Genomic DNA, 23,691 nt, shown 5'->3' with positions numbered 1-23,691 from the left:
TGGTGTGCAACAATAACTTCTTTAATAACACTGAATAGAAATTAAGAGGCTTCTGAACTCTAAAATGTTATTGGAGTTTATAGCCTAACCACCAAAGATATGGACTTTGCAGCAATGACTGATGGCTTGAGCAATCTCCATAAGCAGTTTTGCAGAGCTGTTTTGTACTATGAAAGCACTTAAGTAATAATCCAGACTTCATGAGTTGCTGGTTCACATCAGATTTGCTGTCTCACCTTGCAGTGTTTTACAAACAAAACACAGCATCAATGGGAGCAACATGCAATTCTGATATAAATCAACCTAGCTAGGTTCAAACCTGCATTGCAGAGGTGAAAATCCACTGTTCTGATACATTGTTAACCCACTCAGTTCTATCTACAGTAGGGTATATGATCCCAGTTCCCAATCCAGAGGAGAAGCTGTATTTTAAATAATCAATGATGATCATGTACCCGTCGATCATATCCAAACGTTTTGGACAGTAAACGTGCAAAGTATTTGCCCAAATATCTAATGAGGTAAACATCATCAGTTCATCCTTGGATTGACAAGTGCTCCGGGACGCTACCCCACGTGAAGGGCGCTTATATAAATGTAAGTTGTTGTTGTTGTTGACTGACTTTATGGAGAATTGGAAGATTGAAAGGCTACTCCAGTTCAGTCTGTCCAACACCCGATCAAACAAGAGTAAAGCTTCTGCTCCACAACAGCGCAAACATGAGCAGAAAGTATACTTGCCTATTCGGAACGGGAAGTCTCCATGGCTCCAGATACGAAAATCAAAGAGCAGGAACTGGTACATCTGATGTAGAAGCTGTGTGTTCTTCTCTATGCTCACTTGCTCAATCAGTAACTGCACAGCAACCAGCATGTTCACATCGGCTAAACCACTGGACACCTGCCAAAAAGAGGAAACCTCATATCTATATCGTGCGCAACTTAGGCATCAGGTTCAATCCCCAGTTATCCTTCCTCCCCCACTTCCGGTGTCTGAACAGGACCGCTTTCCTCCTCCTCCGCCACATTACCCATCTCCGACAATACCTCACTCCACAAGCTGCCAAATCCCTTGTCGATGCCTCTCAGGTGGACTACTCAAAAGCCCTCTCCGCCAGTCTCCCTTCCTCCACTATTCAAAATTCAACTCATGCAAAACTCCGCCACCTGCATTCTCACCTGCACTGAATTCTGCTCCCCAATTACACCAGTCCTTGCCAAACTCCACTGGCTCCCTGTCAGAGTGGATTGATTTCAAGATCCTCACTCTAGTGTTTAAATCGCTCCACACCTTGGCACCCAAATTCTCCAATCTCTTCCCTCCTCCCAGCAGTACCCACTGCCTCTGCTCTACTGGATCCAGACTCCTCCACATCCCCCGAATCCTCTGCTCCACCATCGTTGGCCGTGCCTTCAGTCACTATGCCCCTTGGCTATGGAACTCCCTCCCTCAATCCCTTCGCCTTGATCTCTTTTTCCCTATTTTTAGGTTGCGCCTGAAGACGTTCCTCTCCGACTGTGCCTATGGCCACCTTCCCCCTCCCCGTGGCTCGGCACCGGGCTTCCCCATTGTTAACTGCTCTGGGACGCCACCCGGCATGGAGGGCGCTATATAAATGCAAGTTGTTGTTGTGTTGCTGTATATCCTGTATGCTCAGAAATGCATCACTTTGAAAAACACAAATGAAGGCATATGGTGTGGAAAAGGATAAGGAAAAGACATTGTAAATGTACAAGAAGATGCAAAATGAAAAATGAGAATTCACTCATGAAGTCAGCAAATCATTTCACATATATGTTTCAGGGAAGTTGGGGTGTGGGGGCGGTGGGAGAGAGAGCGAAAAAACATTCTTGTGATTGCCAGGCCCGCTCTGGTTATGCTGATTTCTATATTATAAGAACTGGATATTAAAGGATATGCAGAGCAAGCAGGAGAATGGAAACTGATTAGGTGATTCACGTACAGCAAAACACCAAAGCAAGTGTGATGAACCAAATGGCCTGTTTGCATTCTGTACCATTCTGCAATTCTATACCAATCCTCTTTTGGTTACAGTAAGTTGAGCATGCAGGTTGTTGCCACGTTACCCATTGCAGTACATCTGGAGCAATAGAATGGAGGTCGCAATAATAATAAAAATTATCCTTGCTTTGAATCTAGAACCTGCAATGTCAAAACATATAATAATAATAATAATCCTTGCATTTGATATAGCGCTTTTCACGTCGGGAGGACGTCCCAAAGCGCTTCACAGAACACACTGTAAAGTGAATTGACTGTATATTTGTGGGCGAACGCGGCAGCCAATTGCGCACAGCAATGTCCCACAAACAGTCGCTTCAAATGTAACTGCTGTAGAGACTGTATTTGTAGGCAAGCAATATAGCCAATTTCCACACAGCAATAAAGTGAATTAGTAAGTTTATCTGGGAGATTGTTGGCCAGTACGCCGGGAGAAACTCATCTTTTTGAACTGTGTCATGGGCTCTTTGGCATCCATCTCACCCAGGATTCAGCTAGTCTCAGTGAGAGAAAAAAAGCCAACTTGTTAACTATGAATAAACAACAACAACTTGGATTTATATAGCGCTCTCCATGCCGGACGGCATCTCAGAGCACTTCACAGTAACGGATCCCGGGACCGAGCCAGGGGGAGGGGGAGGAAGGTGACCAAAGGTGCGGTCGAAAAGAAAGGTCTTCAGCAGAGACCTGATAATGGGAAGGGAGGGAGCGAGACGAAGGGAGTGAGGAAGGCAGAGCCTCGGGGCATAGTGGCTGAAGGCACGGCTGCCGAGGGTGGAGCGGAGGACTCGGGACGAGGAGGAGGCCAGACCCGGAGGAACAAAGGCAACGGGTACTATTTTGAGGAGAGAGGTCAGAGAGGTAGGAGGGTGCAGAGGAGCGCAGGACCTTGAATACAAGGGTGAGGATCTTGAAATCAATCCTCTCTGAGATAGGCAGCCAGTGCAGTCTGGCAAGAACAGGGGTGATTGGGGAACGGAGTTTCGTGCAGGTGAGAATGCGGGTAGCAGAGTTTTGAATGATTTGGATTTTATGGATGGTAGTGGATGGGAGACCGGCGAGGAGGGCATTGGAGTAGTCCAGCCGAGAGGTGACAAAGGCACGAACCAGGGTTTCAGCGGCTTTTAGGGAGAAGTATTGGCGGAGATGGGGTATGCGTCGGAGGTGGAAGAAAGCAGTGCTGGCGAGGGACCGGATGTGGGGGAGGAAGGATAATTAGGGGTCAAACCTGACACCTAGGTTGCGTACGGGTTCAGAGAGTTTTAGGGGGAGGTCGGGTAGGTGGAGGAGGTTAGAGCCGTGAGATTTTAGACATTGACGAGAGCTAAAGAGTATGGCTTCCATCTTGTCAACGTTCAGCTGAAGGAAATTTGCGCTCATCCAGCCCCTGAGATCTGACAGGCAGGCTGACAGAACATCAGGGGACTGGGGGTCCCAAAGAGAGGTGGAAAAATAGAGTTGGGTGTCGCCTGCATGTGGAAGTGTCCCTCATGTCTGCGGATGACATCCCCAAGAGGGAGCATGTAGATCAGAAAGAGGAGGGGGCCAAGGATGGATCCTTGGGGTACCCCGCAGGTGACCAGGTGAGTGTGGGAGGAGAAGCCGTTTGTGCAGATGTAGTGCTGGTGGTTTGTGAGGTAGGACAATACAATAGATTCTAGTGTCGCACATAATCCAGCATCTTGAAGGATCTGTAAATAAGGAGCCTAATCAATGTGCCAAATGTAATGCATGATTTGGGTGAATGTGGATGAGGGACCAAGATACCAGGCTATCTCTCTACTCTTCTTCCAAATAGTTCCACGAGATCTTCAGCAAATGTTAGTTCATAGAATGATATTTTTTCACTGTATGGGTAAGGAGCTCAGTTTTCCTCTTCAACCAGCAATCCTGATTGTATAACCTAAGTCTAATCTATGTCTCTAAAGCTTCACAGGAAGAACAAAAGACTGTGCAGCATCATTCTCTGGAGGAGTTAGAGGCCTGGCATTACACCAAGGCTTAGCCTGCAAAGCAATTAGGTTTTGTAACTAATTTGAAAATACAGAACTCCCTTACCTTCTGCAGCAAGGCACCTAAAGTGGCAACTCCATGGGAGTGAATCAGGTTCTCCTGGTTGATGGGATGTCTTCGGATAAAATGCTTTATAGTAAGGAGAAAGGTAGCTATGACGTTCTTTTCCAGCCTTGCCTCTGAAATCGCATACAGCAATTATCAGACTGCTGAGCCAGTGACACATTACAGTACATTATAAAACAAAGTTAGCAGCAAAGCAAGTACTAGATATTCCCCACTCGGTACTAACCAGTCAAAAAATAAATGTTCAAAATCTATTATAATCTCCCCAATGAAGTTAGTTTAGATCCATGAAGTAAAACTGGTCTAATTTAAACAAATAATTTAGTAATGCAGCATGGAAGCAAATAAACTGTTTGGTGCCCTCATGAGCACATCAGAAATGAAAGAAAAATAAAGGAGAACAAGAACAACAACAGTACATTTGTATAGCACCTTTCATATCAGGAGGATGTCCCAAGGCATTGAACAGTCAATGTTTCGGACCTGAGCTGTAGATGGGGATCGCGGAGGGTGGAGCGTGGGGGGGGGGGTCGGGGGGAGGAAGATGACCGATGGCATGGTCGAAGAGGACGCTGCCATGCATGGAAGGAGCTAGATAAGTGCAAATTGTTGTTGAGGGTCTTCAGACAGGTCTTGAAGAAGGCAAGGGAGGGGGCAAGTCGGAGGGACTGTGGGATGGATCCAGAGGGTGGTGGCAGAGTGGCAGAAGGTCTGCCCGCCAATGGTAGGGCAGGCGAGGGAGGGGACGTGCAAGGCGGGGTTCTGAAGCAGGCTTAACGGAGGGAGAGGGCAGGGTGGTAAGGGGTTAGGAGGTCACAGAGGTAGGGGGGAAGCAAGGCCATGGAGGGCTTTGAAAGTAAGGATCAGGATCTTGAACTGTATCCTCTGTGTAATGGGAAACCAGTGGAGTCGGGCGAGGATGGGGGTGATAGGGTCACAGAGCCTGATGCGGGAGAAGACATGCGCTGCAGAGTTCTGGATGGTCTACAGCCTATGGAGGGAGGAGTTGGGGAGGCCGACAAGCAGGGAGTTTGCGTAGTCAAGCCTGGATGTTATGAATGTGTGTATGTGAAGAGCCAAGTGTGTTTTTGCCTGAGTTGAGAAACTTCCTCTGAGAAACATAACAGTGACATTGCACCTTCCATGTTTAGATATCATGGCTAGACTTTCAGAGCAATGCTTCCAGGAAAGATTGGAGAGGGAAAGTGCAGGCAAGTAGCAGTGACAAACAAATGGATACTATAATCTGGTAATAGAGATCACTGGTAATCTGGTAATAGATACAAGACAGCCAAGACTATACAATGGAGTGCAAAATCCACCTTTAAATAAAGAACTTACCAGAAGCTCTAGTCGATGGAACCACCACCCAGTCACTTTCTGAAGGAGAATTTACGTCAGGACTCACAAAGTCAACCGCCCCACGACCATCTCCATTTTTCTCAGTGACCTGGCTTTCGAGGTTGCTAATTTGTTCCAACAATGGAAAGAGAACATTGAGCCCGCCAATGCAATTAATCATGTCCTGCAAAACAAATTGGAAAACATAAAATCAACTCCTGTGTTGTTGGCTACCTGTAGTTAGCCAGTTTGTGACGCAAATAGAATTCAAATCCAAATCCTGACAAGGAGGTTTACCAGTCCCATTGACACACTCAACTCAAATTCACATCAATACTGACGTACTGGTTTCCTTCCCTCAACAGCTGAGGTCAACTACTTTGCCAATGGAATAGAGACTTTGTCACAGTCAAGTCCCAATATGTGGTGGGGTTATGAAACAAAAGATTAGAAGCACATTACTCTAATCAGTAGGGACCTCTCATTGGGATATTATAGAGGATATGGCTCGGATGACAACAGGGGTTCTGTGATACTACGTTCTGGTTAAGTGGAAACAACAGAGGCAGCTTCATAACTGGGAAGAATGAGATTAAAACAACTCGAACAAAGCAAAAAGCTAAAGTAGGCAATCAAATTATTCTTATCAGGCAGAATCAAAAAATTAAACCTTTGATATGTTGTACAGATCCTTTAATAACCTACATTAACTGTTTCAACAGAATTATCACACTGCAGGATAAACCAGTGACTTAAAATGTGTATACTATTTCCCTGTTCAGCAATGGTAGCTTGGAAACCTCCCCAGAGTGCCTAACTCAATTACATCTATGGAAACAGCAATTAATACGGACGTGCTTACCTTAATGTCCCAATTGACCACTTTATGCCCTGTCAGTCGTCCATGAAAGAGATTCGGAGACAAGTCAAGGCAGATGGGACTCTTGCAGGCCTGTACAATTGCAGAAAGCTGAGTAACTACTCGATACAGATTGTGAGCACTGAGCAACCTTTTGCACAGGCCTAATAATAATAATAATAATAATAATAAGCTTTTGCTGCATTTAACAGAATGTTAATAATCCTTGTATTTGTCACAGTGACATCAGAAGGATATTTCAAAGTCTTTCAAAGAATTCATAATTATTAACAAAAAAAGTAATCCTTACATTTGATATAGCACCTTAGGTCATCAAGATGTCTCAAAGTGCTCCACAGGATTTATGTAAATTGTAGTGTTATTTGTATAATTGTGCAATTGTGTATTTGTACACCTGGAATTGCTTTTTAATGCGCCACAAACTGAGCAAAGCTAACAACCCATTTGCGAACATTATTAGTTCTTGAAACATTTTAAAATGTATTTTACGCCAATTCGCCTGAGAACTGTGGAGTTTCCCCACATTTCCTATTTCACAATTATAATAATAATCGTTACTTTTGCTCCAGCGCCTATTGCATCAGAGGCCACCTCAAAGTGCTTCACAGAATGTTCTGTAAAGTGTGCTTTGAGGGAGAAGGCAGCAAGCAATTTGTGCACAATAAAGTCCCAAAACAGCCAAAAGTGATTAACCAATTCTATTCTAAGGATTGTTGGCCAGGAGATCAGGAGAAATTCCCTTCTCTCTGTAAATAGTGTCATGGGATCTTTAACATCCACCTGAAAAGGCTTATATTATACGAGTTCCTTGTCCCAACGTGGGGCTTGAACCCCCTATTTTTTTGACTCAGAGATAAGAATGCTACCAACTGAGCAAAGTTGGGACACATTCCCAACTTCTGAGTGTGAATCCATTCTTATGGGAAGAACAGCATCATGAGCTAAATATACAACCTACTTTCGGAGTGTAGTGCAAAAGCAGTTTATTTGGAAGGTCTGCAAGCTCGGTATCCTGAGATTTGAATGGGGCAATGCAGTTGGGCCCTGTTGAGAGCAAAGAACAAGACATTTCACACATTCTGTAATTCCACCACTTCAGATCTTCATTCCTAATGTTAACAAAAAAACGTTCCCAAGATTAACTGCATTGTTTGCTATGGTGTGTGGAGGATGAGAGAGCGAAGACAAATGAAGGTGTTGCTGGCACAGTGCATCACCACAATTCAAGATGGACTGAGACGACATGTATCGGTGACACCAAGCATGTGTTTTAAAATTGTATGAGAAAAGCAAAAGAGGGAGATAAGGACATTGTCTGGGGAAGGATGAATTAAGCGTACCAGTGCAATGAGTTTTGATTTCAGCACACTAAGTATTCTAGACAAAGGGAGAGAATATTAACCAACATATTTAATGCTTGGAAGGAACAACAGAGTCTGAAGGAAAAATGGTCATGTCAGTGTCATTAAAAGAGGGTAGAAAGAGAGATTGAAAATCTAGGCCAGAAGAGAGAAAACAATATTAGAGGACAAGCCTTTATTCATGTCTTGTAATTTCTGGACACAAAATGGATGGCTACATGCAATTATTTAATAGAAATTAATTACTCACCTGCCAAATACAGCGCTTTGATTTGGGAGGGCTGCAGTGCATCATGAAAGACCAGAACAGATCCAAGTTGACCCTCCAGGGAAGTAGGGGATCCCCACTCGCTGTCCTGAGTTCCTGCCGAAATCAGTTTTGTGACTGACTCGGGTTTTCCCAGGAGACCACCCCAGGTCGGAGAGGAAAGCATCGCGCCCAAAGATGATCGTCCGGAGGAGGCAGACAACGAGAACGGAGGGTCTGGGATTTGAGAGGGAGGAGGGGTAGTAGTCCGGTGACCAGCTGATCCAATACAACACGAGGTAAAAGGCTGGGGAGGGGAAGAATCATATATTCTCATTGCCATTTTAGAAAAACTTGAAATCAACAATGACCAAGACAATTATCAATGGATGAGGTACAGCAGAAAACGACTGTGCTGGGGGGAGTTACTGAGTGCACTCCAGTGCTAGTGAATACTAAAAGAATGTTACCAGAAATTGTCAGAACCTCATCAACAGACACAGCACAGGAATAGGCAAACTAGAGCACTGTAAATTTGATCAATTGGGGGCAGATTTTGAAGATGGTGGCAACCATCTCTGAAGAGAGTTAGCAGGTAATCATATAACTTATGGTGACCTACTAAATAATAATACTTGCATTTAATATAGTGCCTTATCACATCTTCGAGATGTCTGTAAGCGCTTCACAGAATATATTGTATATTTTGTGGGCGAAACGCAGCAGCCAATTGCACACAGCAGTGTCCCACAAACAGTCGGAGATTGAGTGACCAATTTATTAGTTTTTTTTTTGAAGGAGTTATTACCCCCGGAAAAGCGATCCACCTATCGACTAACATTCGGGTTCCTACTTGCTGCTAGGTAAACAGAGCCGTGTGGAGTAACGAAACTTGCCCAAAATATTTTGCCTTGCTGGAAATTGAACCCAGGTCTCTTGCTTACGAGGCAAGTCCTCTAAACACTGACTCCACTCATGACTCACACTGGCAGTAAACCTTCTTGAAGCACAATATATTCCCATAATTTAATTCTGCTGTACACCACGGGGACTGGTTATTCCACTCAAAATGAATTTTTTTGCCTTTTATTTACAGCTTTACTGTGCAATTTCTATCACCTCTGCTGCATTCTGTTTTTAATGTGCGTCTATACAATCAACTCAATACTCTAAACTGAGAAACAAAAGAAACAGTAGTTTGAAACATTTGGTTTAGAAAGAACCTTACCTCATTAAAAGTAGGGCATTTAAGAGGTGCAGAAAGTTTTTGCTGCCCATTGACATAGATGTACACCAGACTGTGTCCAAAGGGACGTTTCCCTGGTACATGCAGCACTGCAATACCATGCTGTGAAACACACAGAACATCACACTTAATTTGTGATTGCACACATTAGTTTCAGGGCACCTCAGTATCTTTGTGTTGCCCGTACTTATCAAATTTACTTTAGTACAGATATGTACCCCTACACACACACACACACACATCTATTTATGGACACCAATCTAATGGCCAGGCAGAGAGAACTGAGTGTAATAATAATAATCCTTGCATTTGATATAGGGCTTTTCACGTCGGGAGGACATCCCAAAGCGCTTCACAGAGCACACTGTAAAGTGAATTGACTGTATATTTGTGGGCGAACGCGGCAGCCAATTGCGCACAGCAATGACCCACAAACAGTCGTAGATTGAAAATGACCAATTTTTATTGTTTTGGGTTTTAGAGGGATTATTATCAGGTGTGTGGAGTAAGGAAACTTGCCCAAGGTTTCGCCCTCTGCCTGGAATTGAACTCAGGTCTCTCGCTTGCAAAGCGAGTGCTCTAACCACTGAGCTACAGGACTCCACAAAGTGTAGTTCGTAGATCAAGTGTTTTGGGAATTTCATCTACATCGTAGATTTCTGGTTGCGATGCCAGCTGTAGTTTTACTGAACCATCCTTTTTCCAGTGTCCAACCACCTTTCTTGCAGGTGTTATAGGATGTGGAGCAGCTGAATTGAGAGTTCAATTTGGCTGCTCCTCAACAAGGACACAAGATCAACCAATGAACTGTTTTAGACTTGCATAACAATGAATTTGAATGCAAATCTCAAATGGGTTTATTCTGATAGCAACAAAAATAGCACCACTGGTGGTTTAATGAGCAGCAAAACTTCCTGAAGTGCAGAATATCACCTACACATTGGTGCCTCTGACAGTACCAGCTACCACTTTGTTTCAACATCAAATGGGCTGTCTCCACAGGCTAGCGAAGTATGTACTATTGAATCAATCTATAGGTTTCAGTAAAAGATAGCCACAAGGTGACCTGGAATCGGCTACATTTAGACCAGTTATGTCATGTAGCATTGATCTAATCTGTAAACCAGCTACTGGAGCTGGCCTGAAAATTAAACCAACGTCCATAAAACCAAAAATTAGAATAATAATCCTTGCATTTGATATAGCACCTTATCACATTGTTGAGATAGCTCAAATCACTTCACAGAATATATTATGACGTGAATTACTGTATATTTTGTGGGCAAAAACTAAAACCAAAGCTTATTACACCCATAGCGATAATTTAATGTGGGAAGAGCATCAGGTCAGGTGGATCCAATAAGTGTGCCAAGCTGAGCGACCACTACTATCAGATTCCGGTCTCAACACAAACACACACATTCATTTCAGAGAGCAGGAATCCAGCTCTTACCCAGAGGGAATCACAGAAGCAGTGATCAGGCAACATGACGGTCATATATTCCTTCTTTGTACACACTGCTACCACCAAAACTCCTGAGGAGGTGATAAATGCTTCAAATCCAGTCCCGCTGGCTGTGAAAAAACTAAAAANCAGGCGTGGAAGTTAAGATATTTGTATTGAGAGAGGGGAAAACATTGATCTGAAAAAACATAAGCTTTTGGACGCCAATTGTCGAAGTCACATAATACGAACACTTTGCTCTCTAGCATTAATAGTTCTATTAATCTTTCCTGCAGAGTGCTAGTCAAACAAAAACATTCAGAAAAAAATTGCCATTTAATATTGAATAACTTTTTTTTTTGAGTCCAGCACCTTGGGAAGTCCTCCTGTTGTGAAAGGTGCTATACAAATGTAATTTGTCGTAGTTGATAAGGCAGTAATTCAACCTTAGTTTTTTAATGATGCTTTAGCACATCTGCAGAAGTACTGCTATGCAACTCAGAACCAGCTAACAAAGTATATTGAATACATCAAATCATATAACATAGATACTGGCAATGCTATTTAAACTTTCTCACTCCACACTAACGTATGAACAGCGATCGCCCCCTTGGGACATCCTCCTGGCATGAAAGGCGCTAAATAAATACAAATTGTTGTTGCTGAACACAGTGCACCATGATGTGGAAATAAAAACCCACATTTGTATAGATGTTTTATCAGAGGAAATGATTAGATCCATATCACAAATAAAAAGCACTCAGGTCTGCGGTAAAATGATTTCTTCTATCACAACGCTACTGAATGAACTTGTTTTAACTTTGTTCTGACACCAAAACATCTATAAGTTAAATAAAACATGAATAGTACTTTTTGTGCTCTTCCAGGGTAATCTATGATATATACTGTGCTCTTTGCCTAGCTTCAATATTAAGGACTTGCAGAAACATGTACAATTTGGATAGATGCAGGGCAAAACTCCAAATTGCTAGTGAAACAACTCAAAAAAACTGGTGCAAACACATTAGTCAGAAACATCAAAGACAAATGGGAGTAACATCAATGCTGTAATCTCATTTGGGGGTTTTGACGATCATTGGAAACAGCTTCGGCTTTGTACCTTGGCTAATGGTTGTCACCTGAACATCCCAGTAAGAATGTTGCCTGCATTCACTCTCAAACAATTATTATTTTGCAATTAAATCTGAAATACTCTTTCAATTGTAACTTTACTATTGCTCAGTATTCTGTAAGGAATCAATGGAGGGACCTTCATTATTAGTTTATGCTGTTTATTTTATTCATTTTATTCAGCTTTGAGTCCAATCTGCTGTCGCCATGGATACGTACCATTGGCAACAAGGTTCATCACAAATACGGCCATTTATATTGCCATTACTGCATGCTTATCAGAAAAATAACTCAATGATATGTGTGACCGGCGCTCAATCATACATAAGCGCTTCACAGAATATAATAATAATAATCCTTGCATTTGATATAGCGCTTTTCACGTCTTCTAGACGTCCCAAAGCGCTTCACAGAATATACTGTAAAGTGAATTGACCGTATATTTGTGGGTGAAAAGCAGCAGTCAATCGCGCACAGCAATGTCCCACAAACTGGATTGAAGTGACCAAATTATTATTTTCTTTTTTGAAGGGATTATTATTGCCAAAAGCGATTCGCCAATCGACTTAACAACCAGGCTCCTACTTACTGCTAGGTAAACAGAGGCAAATAAAGGTATATAACATGATGGGAGGCATAGATAAGGTGGACAGGGAAAGATTAGTTGCAGTGATCAAGGGGTCTAGAACTGGACAGCATAGTTTTAAAATCATAGCTGAGGGGTTCAGAACTGAGATTAGGAGGCTTTTTTTTCCATACAGAATGGTCCAAGTGTAGAATCCTCTGCCACAGTCGGTTGTTAGGGTGGCAAACATGTGCATGTTCAAAACAGGATTAGACACATGGTTGAGGGAGAAGAAAGTTTCTTTCTTTTCGACCGAGCCTTTGGTCACCTTCCTCCCCCTCCCCCGGCTCGGCCACGGGATCCGTTACTGTGAAGCGCTCTGAGACGCCGTCCGGCTTGGAGGGCGCTGTATAAATCCACGTTGTTATTGTTGGATATGGGGAAAGGGCCAGAATATGGGACTAGAGATAGGATCTAGGATAGTCACATGTTTATAGGTTCTATGAAACTACAAATAGGCCATTTTCTTCTTGAAAACATTGGAATTATGAACATTTCGGAATGATACAATTATAATTACATTATTTATTATGCAATTGCCTGACTCCTAAACAGACCACATTATGACATTCTTGTTACATAGTACATCTATTTAAGATCATCATTCCTCTCCTTCATTCAAAACCAGATCTATAGAGGCAAAGATAGATGTGTTAATACTATTTTTAACCAGTCAGTGAATCAGTAACTGGAGGACATAATAATCCTTGTATTTGATATAGTGCTTTATCACATTGTCAAAATACCTCAAAGTGCTTTACAGGATTTACTGCAAAGGAGGAACATGGCAGCCAGTTTGCGCACATCAATATCCTATAAACAACCATGGAAGTGAATGTTCAATTTTATCTGGGGAATGTTATTTAAGAACTTTATTTTTTATAGACATGCCAAAAAGCTGAAGTTGCTATGAAGGCCCAAAAATTGAGGCAGAAACCATAATCATTTTTAAAAGGGAAACAGACAAATATTTGAAAAAGAAAAATATAGAGGTTATGGGAATCAGCAGCTCTTGCAGAGAACTATGATACACACCAAAGGCCAGATAACAATCAATAATAATCCTATATTTGATAAAGCATGTTTCACATCAGGAGGACATCTCAAAGCATTTCACAGGATTAAGTGTATAGTGATTGTGTATTCTGTAGGTGAACGTGGCAGCCAATTTACGCGTAGCAATGTCCCCAAACAGTCATGAAGAGAATTACAAATTTTATTTGGAGGGATTGTTTGCCAGAACACCCGGAGATACTCCCCTCTTTTTTGAACAGTGCCATGGGAAATTTAGCACCCACCTGAACAGGCAGACGAGTGCTCAGTTTAAAGTCTCATCCAAAAGGCATCTCCCACAATAATAATAATAATCATTGCATTTGATATAGCGCTTCTCAGGTCTTCTAGACATCTCAAAGCGCTTCACAGAATATGCTGTAAGTGAATTGACTGTATATTTGTGGGCGAAACGCGGCAGCCAATTGCGCACAGCAGTGTCCCACAAACAGTCCTGGATTGAAAATGACCAATTTATTTTTGTTTTGGAGTACAATGCAGCACCCCCTTCAGCACTGCCCTGCAGTGTGAGCCTTGAATACAAGTTTGATGTCCCAACATGGGAATTGATCCCACAGTCTTCTGACTCAGAGAAGAGAATGCTACCAAGTGAGCCAGGTTGACACAAAATGGCCCTTCAGTACTGGGAGGGGATTTTCATATTGTTGGCCTACCTGTAAAGTTGTTTCCTCTTGCCTCCTTTGTTGAACTGTCCACTAGTACGTTGATCCTGATCAAGACACATCCATGCATAGAAGCTAAAGGCATAACCAGGCCAGCGTTGAATAGTTGGCACCATGATCCCTGCCATGCTATGGGACAAGTTAAAATACTGTAGTGCATTATCCAAGCCTTGTTTCCGGGCCATGCCCAGCATTGCACACGTCATAGGAATCACATAGGGATGAGGTTGTTTAGGATCATCGGTCCTTAGTAACCTCATTGACTGGAATATTTCTCCTGAGCTGAGCGACTGGCTGCCCAAAGACCCCAGCAGTGTGATTAAATTCTCCGCACATGTGCGGTGCAGGTTGGCGTGGCAGTTCAGAGTCTCTAGGATCCGGTTCACTATGTTGGCGTTCACACAGAATGTTCGGCTTTGCCGGTTGATGCAGCAGATCCTCTTCAGCCAGTCAGAGATAAAAATCTGCAACTCAAACGAGTCCATCTCTGGGAGCCACTGAATGAGCAGTAGTAGTGGTTGGACATTGTTGATCCCCAGCATCCCAACAGAGGTGTGTTCACCTTCAACAGCCTGCAAGTGGGAAATAATGTGTGAAGTTCTTGAACTTCTGAGTCTCCCTCATAAGTCTATGTATGCGCATTATAAACAGCAGGAAATGTTACATTAAAAAGAGAAAGAGTTCTCTTTAATGGTAGTCTCTCTGAGTAGCTGGTTTAGCATTGACCATAGAAACCAGAAAAGCTGATAATTACATCAACATTGCCCCTTCTATCGCTTAGGAACATATAACAACTTAACTGAATACAGTTCCCACTGGACAGAGTTGAGGGAAACAAGAGAACACTACAATGAGAATGTTACAAGAAGCTATTTCCACTCTGGCACATGCACAGATATCAGAGGCAGAGGAAAAAGTCTAAGAATCAAACACAAGGAAGAATTTACCAGTGGGTGGTGACAGAAGAACATCCAAAGGAGATAACGATAAAACAGAGCAGATAATCTAATCTGAAATAGACACTTGGATCATGGAGAGGATACAGTAACATTTCTAAGTGAAGCCATTGAAACCTTGTAACCTGCACCAGTAGTCAAGCAACAATGGTAAACCATGCAATGCCCGAGGCCTTATAAAAATCCTGGTCTTCCATCTTACCATGTTCATCAGCTCCTTCAGCAGATCTCGTGATGGTTCACCCAGGGTCTTCAGGATCTCATACAGCTGTGTGTAACCAATACGCTCTTTAAAGACTTCCTGGTTTCAAAATGTAACAGAAAAAGTGTGAAACTGTTTTGAAATTCAGGTGAGTGCATTAACCAGTATTGGAACTTTTTTTTGTGTGTTACTGTGTAAAAAGAGAGGTTCTAAAACCTTCACTCAATGCAGTCTACTGAAAAGGAGAAATGGGTAACACAACAAAGAACAACTACAACAACTTGCATTTATTAGGCAAGTTGTTAAGGGGAAGCTCTTCAGGCATGACTTGAAGATGGGGAAGGACGGGGCAAAGTAGAGGGATTGAGGGAGAGTATTCCAGAGTTTCAGGGTATGGTGGCTGAAAGCACAGCGCTGATGGTGAAACAGCCAAACTGCAGTGCTATGAAGGAGTAAGATATCCGTTTGCAGGCTCACCCATGCTTTTATAAGGCGTTAATAATAATAATAATCCTTGCATTTGATATAGTGCTTTTCACGTCTTCTAGACGTCTCAAAGCACTTCACAGAATATATTGTAAAGTGAATTGACTATATATTTGTGGGCAAAATGCAGCAGCCAATTGCGCATAGCAGTGTCCAACAAACAGTCGTGGATTGAAGTGACCAATTTTATTGTTTTGTTTTTTCTTGAGGGATTATTATCAGGCGAGTGGAGTAAGGAAACTTGCCCAAGGTTTCGCCCTGCCGGGAATCGAACCCAGGTCTCTGGCTTGCAACGCGAGTCCTCTAACCACTGAGCTACAGGACTCCACAATGTGTGTTTAATAGAAACAGCTTCTTTCCCCTGCAAAAAACAATTCCAGTACTTACACCCATGTTGAAATCTTGGTATCCTCTAGGTTAGAAATATGTTATTCAATGATCCAGGGAATTGTTGGCCAAGACACCAATGAGTGGAAGTCATGCAATAACCCTCTTCACTTAAAACAAAACACACTGCCATTGTACTTTACAGTATATACTATGAAGCGCTTTGGGATGTCCTCCTGACGTGAAAAGCACTGTATCAAATATGTGGATATTTATTATTAATAATAATTTCCGAATCAAAGCACTTTGTATGATTTACTATCATGTGCACTGACTGTATTTGTGAAAGCAATCCAATTCATGCACTACAATGCCCCACAAACAGTTATAAAATGGATGACCAATTTTACCAGGCCAGACCAGGAGAAATTCTCTTCTCTTTTCAAATAGTGCCATGGAACCTTTAATGTCCACTGGAGCAGGCAGATGAAACCTCAGTTTACTGTCTCATGCAAAGGACGGCACCTCCAATAATGTAGTGCTTATCCAGCACTGTATTGGAGCATCAGCCTAGACTATGAGCTCAAACTTCAAACATGGGACTCAAACGAACAACCTTCTAACAGGTGCTACCAACTGAGCCAGGCTTATACATACTAAAGGGGGAGAAAATTGGAATGGATCATCTAGGACTACTTATGTGCACATCCTATTGAGCAGTACATAAAGTTTAAAATATCAGATTTCTAACTAGATTCCTAGAAAAGAGTTGCATATATGGTAAGACTCCTTCTGATAAACAGAATTTTTTTTAAAAGAAAAAAAATGCATAAAGTTATACTGTTGAGGGAAAGAAAATGCTACTTATGGTTTTGGGAGCAGGAAGGGAACCTATTTTAAACAGTTAAATTCAAAGTAAAATATCACCAATCTTCAAATAGCTGACTGGAGATTTTGATTTCTCCCCAACCCTCACATTCAGCTTACCTTAGCAGCTGGAGATTTGTGCATCACTGCAGTCAAAGCTTTGATCGTAGCTACAGCCATGATATCCAGGCGACCTTGAAACACCTACAACAGTAATTCAACCATTAAACTGGAACTTGCAAAAGCTATGATGACAGGAAAGAAGTGAGTGCTCATTCCCCAGCTCCCTGTTATAAGACTAAGAAAATTGAAGATTAACACCAACAATCAAGACTTGACATTGAGTCTTCCAACTAGCACTGAGCTTAGCACACAATAAGTTGCAGCTCTTAGGGACATGTTCAAGAGATACTCATCAAAATTTCTGTTGGTTGCTCTTCTTTAATGTCAGAGTGAATTCATCACCTTATACGTGCAAGCGTAGGTTTACGAGGTTTACGCAGTTTAACATTGCTCTTCAATTTTTATAAAGACATTATGTTACAGAAAAGCAACATCATTTACCAGTCAAATTTTTGACTTTCCTATTTGGTTCAAGACCAGCTAGTGCAGAAGGTAGCTTCTGTTTTTATTCAAAACCAACACAAACCGAATGCCTGTGACAACTTTCTGTCAGATTACGAAGTACATCACACTTCAAATTTGACCCTCGACCGGAATGTGTCTGACAGTAGTCTGAAAGCAGTCGAAAAGGCGATGATTTAGATTGGGCAGATTGAAGACAAGTTTCACCAGCCATTACTTAGCTTTCACCCAATATATTTACACTGGAGCCTTTTGCATGATTCTCCTACTTTTGCTATTAATATGTTTTACAAATTGTATAGCCAGAACCAATGCTCACTTTTGTACTATAAGAGTACTAGTAGGAATGACAAGTCTTGACAATACCCAAACCAACACGCAACACAAGCTTCCAACACATTATCTGCAACAAGAAACCATGATGCATGCTACAACAATTCCCATCACTCACGTACAGTAGTGCAGCTGTGTTAATATAGAGCCCAGTAAAGACAATGTGCACCATCACATTTACAGCTCGCTGTCATTTGTATTTGTTTAAATACCCACTTTGCTTCTAACATGCAGCAGCTATAGTTACTATGACAAACATGCTCACAAGCACAATGGAAAGGGAAACATTAATCCATAAAATATTCATTCAGAAAAGTTGCATTTGGAAATTCAGAATTTTTGCAATATTTATAATCAATATGAGGACAGCAGAAACATTTATATTCCTAATATATAATTATTATTATCAGTTTTGGGAAAAAGAATTCCTAAAGGTGCTCTGATTCCTTCAGGCTTCAACCGGCCTATGAACCGATGGGTATCAGCTGCTCTGTGGTACATTCTCCCAATTTGTCATTATTTAAACCTGAGGCCACAGGCCCTTGCTTCCACCAGCTGCTAGCAGTCAATTTAGCAAAGTTCAGAGATTAAACCTTTTCCATAGGCTGCAACAATAATTTTTTNATATAACGCATCTCCATAACCAAAAGTTTCTTTTGATTAAGCATTCAGCCAGTCCTCGGAGAGTCATTCCCTTCAATCCCCATGGAAACGGGATTGACTATTCAGGATTGACTATCGCACTTACCTAGCCATTCATAAAGGAAAGGTCTAATTCATTGGAAGATCAATTGGCTGCCGCGTTCGCCCACAAATATACAGTCAATTCACTTTACAGTCTATTCTGTGAAGCGCTTTGGGACGTCCTCCCGACGTGAAAAGCGCTATATCAAATGCAAGGATCATTATTATTATTATTATTATGAAGGAAAAAAATGAAAGGGGGAAGACGAATCATGTAGTTCTTAATAATACAAGGAGAACTCAATTATAGGATTAAATTATTAAAAACAAAGAATAAAAGAATCAATTCTGAACAGTTGGGTTTCAATGAAATGCTGCTGCAATCCTCAGAATCAGTGAATGGAATCAAGAATTAAATGAACAGTTCAGCAGATTCAAGGCTTGGCCACACCTGCTCAGGAACCCGGGTCACTTTGTTATACAGCAACACTGACTGGAAACAAATTGATGTTTTGCTCCTCAGTCTTACGCACTACTCAGCTCGCTAGTCAGAGTAATTACCCGCCCACCACCACAATGCAGACAAATCAAAGGCGGTAAACCCCAAGTTAGCAGCACTCGGAGCAGCCATGCAAGTATCGTACGGCGTACAGCTCTGCCATTTCCCCCACAAAATAAATGCAGTATGTAATTTGCAAAGAGGTCATATCAAAACTAACTGCTACCTTTGGTAAAAGAGTTATAGCAGGTAGTGTTTTTTCAACAAATGCAAAATAGGAATGTGAGCTTGGATGAGCATAGATTGATAGGGGCTTCCCATGTAAGTGTTAAGTGACGTTTATAAAGCTCATTATTGAAATACGAACAAGTCAATTTATATATAAATAATTATTTTGAGTACAGATATACATGAATTCATTTTTTCTGGGGAATGAAAGAGACCAACGGCTTCCTCTGGTAGTTGACCAGGTACTCAATTATACTGTGTAATGCCAGTGTCGTTCACTACAGCTGGAGGGAGGAGATCTCAAGGACAGGAAAAGAGAGAGGATGACTGGTTGTGTGTTCATGTTTGACAACAGGGGACTAAATACCAGATTTAATCTGCTATAAAACTGGCACTGTAAATTGGGCAAAAGTGACTCACGACTGCTTTTGATGCTCAGCAGATATGTTCAGAGTACAGCTAAATACGACACACAGGCAACATTTGTGCTACTTTGCTGGTGTTTAAGCTCTTTAATCCAGAATGAGGATTAATCACGTGGCTTCACTTATCTAATATTTACAGAATTTTAAATTCTACCCTTCCAAAGGTATCCAAAACTAACAAGGAAGGTTATTTGGCACTGACTTCAAATGTTTTAGAGAACGCGCTCACACACACAGATTTGCACTATAAATGGTTTGATGGATACTGGACCAATTGTTGTTCCAGACACATAGTGATTAAGACCAGTTTCACTGCAGAAAAAGTTCTTTACTCCTCTGTATTTTTTTAAATGTGGTAAGACGGCTGCCTGCACAAGCAAATTCTATCCCTTTCTCATAAAAAATAACAGGATATGCAGTAAGGGAGTGACCTTCTGTAACAACCTTTTAATTTTACACATGCCCAAGCATCAGCAAAATTCAAAACTAGTCTCACCATTTGCCTTACAGTAGTACCTCTGAAGGGTTTTTATAATCCCTTGGCTATAATGAGGCTTTGGTTGGATTGTAACTGGAAGGATAGTTAGCTCAGATTTGCAAAACTGTGGGATGTGTTGATGATTATTGGAATAATTGGTTCTCAAACAAAAAGAAACAGGTAAGAATAAAAAAAAATAGGCAGACACTTTGACTGAGTTACCTTTTTGTTTATGACTTAGTAGTATAACATTTTGCAAGCCAACAAGGGAGCATTTATGCTAGAGTGTGATGGGAAGGTAAAGGGGAGATGGTGGAAAAAAATATTGTTAACAAATAAAAGGCATCCATTGAAACATTTGTGGTAATGTAACATCTGTGTATAATTCATGAAGAAAAACATATTGGCTTTCCTTTTTTCGCCATTAGGCTGTAACATTGTATAATATTGGTTTGAAGCGAGGGGAAACATGTTATTTCTGCAAAATAAGTAGAAATATTTTCTTGTTCACTTCTTATATTCAGCCTGGCACATTGACAAAAAAAGTGAAGGAGCCTTTGATTTGTGTGATTAAGTCACTAATCGCCTGTTAAATCACTAACCAATTGGTCCCAACAATTATAGTTGTGCCATAATTGTGGTTAAGCCTGTCTGATACATACTGGCATGGCTGCTCCTATTGCTGGTCATTTACAACTGAAACAATGATTCAGTTAATACCTGGTTCACATTCATTTCTGTCAGTAATTTGTTGGCAAGATCTTTCTCACTCTTGTCTGCTGCCTTAGAACTTACAAATAGCTGTTAAATGAACACAACACAAGCATGAAAGGCGCATACAAGTGGAATTATTACAGTGGGGGCATGGTTCTCTGAACATTGTTAAGAAGGAAGAACCATGGTTAGCCAACTTAAAGCAAAGATTAGTTCAATGAATTGAGAACAAAGCAACCCAATCAGAGATGTTCAGCAATAAATTTGTGGTAAACAATGTGGTCTAAACTGCAATATTCGCAAACAGATTCGCAAAGGGACTCTGGACAGTTATTGCGACAATGCACAGGAACTCAGTTTTAATTGTAGGTTGTGTCAGAGTCCCACATCTTGGTGTCAGAGTCCACATCTTGGAATGTCATCCTTCCATTTACCAGGATGAGTCTCTTTTTGAGACTCAAAATTGTTATTTGATCATTAATTTGCAAATATCACAATAGAACATGATTCCATGTCATGCTCTGGTCAGATTAAAATATGAAGCACAGTACCAAGAGGTCAGATACATCAGTAGGTGGAGTAGGCAGTTATCTTCCACGACAGCATTTCATTTAACAATTCCGCAGAATACTGTAGTTCCTTTTAAAGTTTGTCCAGAAGCTCCGTAGAACATAATAAGCAAAATACAACAGTACTTCATGTCTTAGATGCCTATACATTTCCAAACTGTGGTAATACTGACAGTCTTGATTCATTCATTACATTTATTGCAATTGGAAAATTTAAAAACTGCTCTTAAAGAATAGTGGACAAAGGGAGCAGTGCTGCATATAATGCTTAATATTAAGTCTTCTTTGCAGATCAGTGTGGTTTTGTTTTGTAACTGTGACAAGCTGGATTGCCTTTAAAGTTATACATGTGCCTATTTTTCACACTCTCCCAAAGGGCATGTCTGCTGTTATTTCTTTGGGTGATTCTCACAGGATGAGTCAATGGGTGAAGTCGGAAAAACATACTGTCTCGAGGATTGATCCCACCTCCTCCATTTCTCAGTTTCTCAGCATGTAAGACAGCACATCAGGTATTGTGCAAATTACATTTTCAGATTAGAAATGCTATAGAATATTTACTCCTAGCCTATAGATATCAAAGGTTTCATCACTGATTGCGGATGCCTTTTAATATCAGTAGCATGAGGAAGAAAACTGTGATATAGGAATAAAACTGGATGGGAGGGAACAAGTAGAAAGATAGGAGAGTTAGATCAGTTCTATTTTAATAGTCATATAAAATAGAGCCATTTATTGTAGTTTTCAGACAATTGTGGTTTAAATGTCAGAATGTGATGGTTTTACAGAAAATAAGATATCAAATAAAACTGCAACATAGGGTAGGCAAGCAGCTTGAGGCCGAAACAAAAGTAGAAGAAGAATTGGGACAGAATCAGTGGCAAGCAGACAGAAAGTTCAAGGGAAGAACGATGCTAAGCAATTAAATAAAACATGTTTAACCTTTTGACGTTAAGGCAAATTCTACCTATATACACACACATACAGCTGCGACACAAATGATATGAAGAGGAAGAGTTGACTCTTAAAGAGGAGCTCAGTTTGATTAAACAGTGGCCAAAAGAACCTATAGTACAGTTGGCCAGAAAGAACATTCAAGATGTACAGCAATCTGTAAGGACAGTGAACCATGTACCATTTTACAGCCCTTAGCTTAAAAAAAATCACTCCTTTAAAATCTGCACTTTTTTTTGTTAAACACACACAGGCTTCTAACTGGAAAAAAGAAATTCTAAATCAGAAAAAGATCCAAATAATTCATTTCCACATACTGCATTATGCACCCCATAACACACTATGCATCCTCCTAAATGACTCTGTGGATTTATTCTTGAATAAATTCTCAGCAATGTCAGATTGTAAGGCTGTCATGTAAATTAAGTTTTGTTTATCTTAAACCATACAATTGCCATGCAGTTTCATAGCTACATTGGCACGAAAAGTCAAAACAACCACAATTTGACAATCGAAAACCTCTTATGTTTTCAGACAGGCTCTATGATATTTAGCTGTGAAGCAATGTTAATGCATCAGCTTTGCTTTATTTGTTGAGCAACAAAGTATCAGGAAATTTTAGAACTGAACTAGCGCAGAACAGTTTACAGCATTAAATTGACTGCCTGGTGCTGTCAAAATCACTGGTCCACATCCTAAAGAGACTGCCTTTCAAATGGAATAGCTGAGTTTAAATTTCAACCATAATACCCTTCAAGCATTAAATATTTATTCAATATTAAAAAAGGCAGTGTTTTGCCTTGTAAATTTATCCAAATAAAAAAAATCGAAATGCTGTACAGTGAAACTGAAATCAACGAGGATGCTCAAAATGGAATGCTTATTTTATGGTTAAGTTCATTTGACTTTGGAAGTATTAAAATACAGCAAATTAAGTGCTGCAGGGAAGTGTCTTTCATGACAGAAGAACATCTTAAAGTCTAGCGATGGTGTTTTTTTAGAGGCAAACATAGGCGACAATTCAGGAGACACACATACACTTTGGAATGTCTGCTTCAAAGCTTATTTTACTTTAAAGTGGAGAGTTTATTAAATAAGTATAATCACCATGATTAATATAGGGAAATCAGAACTTCTTGAACGGCTGGGAATATCTGATTCCAAACACTTCCCCACCAATTTAATGTTGGGGAAACACATACCATCTAAGGATAACTGCAAAAGCCACCACAGCCAGTGATGCAGTACAGACATAGCACAATAGAGTGATT

General features: G+C 41.0%; 1 protein-coding gene across 1 annotated transcript in view; it reads right to left on the bottom strand.

Annotated features, from left to right (window-relative positions):
- nbeal1 (neurobeachin-like 1) overlaps positions 1-23,691 on the bottom strand; it is a 110,428-nt gene that overhangs the window by 32,114 nt on the left and 54,623 nt on the right. The window contains exons 10-21 of the mRNA XM_007890696.2: positions 20,904-20,984; positions 17,072-17,155; positions 15,272-15,370; positions 14,105-14,685; positions 10,631-10,763; positions 9,160-9,279; positions 7,935-8,238; positions 7,282-7,367; positions 6,306-6,395; positions 5,444-5,627; positions 4,082-4,215; positions 742-901 (exon numbers count right to left, since the gene is read on the bottom strand). Coding sequence (XP_007888887.1) covers positions 742-901; positions 4,082-4,215; positions 5,444-5,627; positions 6,306-6,395; positions 7,282-7,367; positions 7,935-8,238; positions 9,160-9,279; positions 10,631-10,763; positions 14,105-14,685; positions 15,272-15,370; positions 17,072-17,155; positions 20,904-20,984 — 2,056 coding nt within the window. The remainder of the gene's footprint in view (positions 1-741; positions 902-4,081; positions 4,216-5,443; positions 5,628-6,305; positions 6,396-7,281; positions 7,368-7,934; positions 8,239-9,159; positions 9,280-10,630; positions 10,764-14,104; positions 14,686-15,271; positions 15,371-17,071; positions 17,156-20,903; positions 20,985-23,691) is intronic.

This window comes from Callorhinchus milii, unplaced genomic scaffold (genome assembly GCF_018977255.1).
Source record: "Callorhinchus milii isolate IMCB2004 unplaced genomic scaffold, IMCB_Cmil_1.0 Scaffold6, whole genome shotgun sequence".
Taxonomy (NCBI): Eukaryota; Metazoa; Chordata; class Chondrichthyes; order Chimaeriformes; family Callorhinchidae; genus Callorhinchus; species Callorhinchus milii.
The sequence above is the reverse complement of the archived record's forward strand: the minus strand, read 5'-3'. Positions and strand labels throughout refer to the sequence as shown.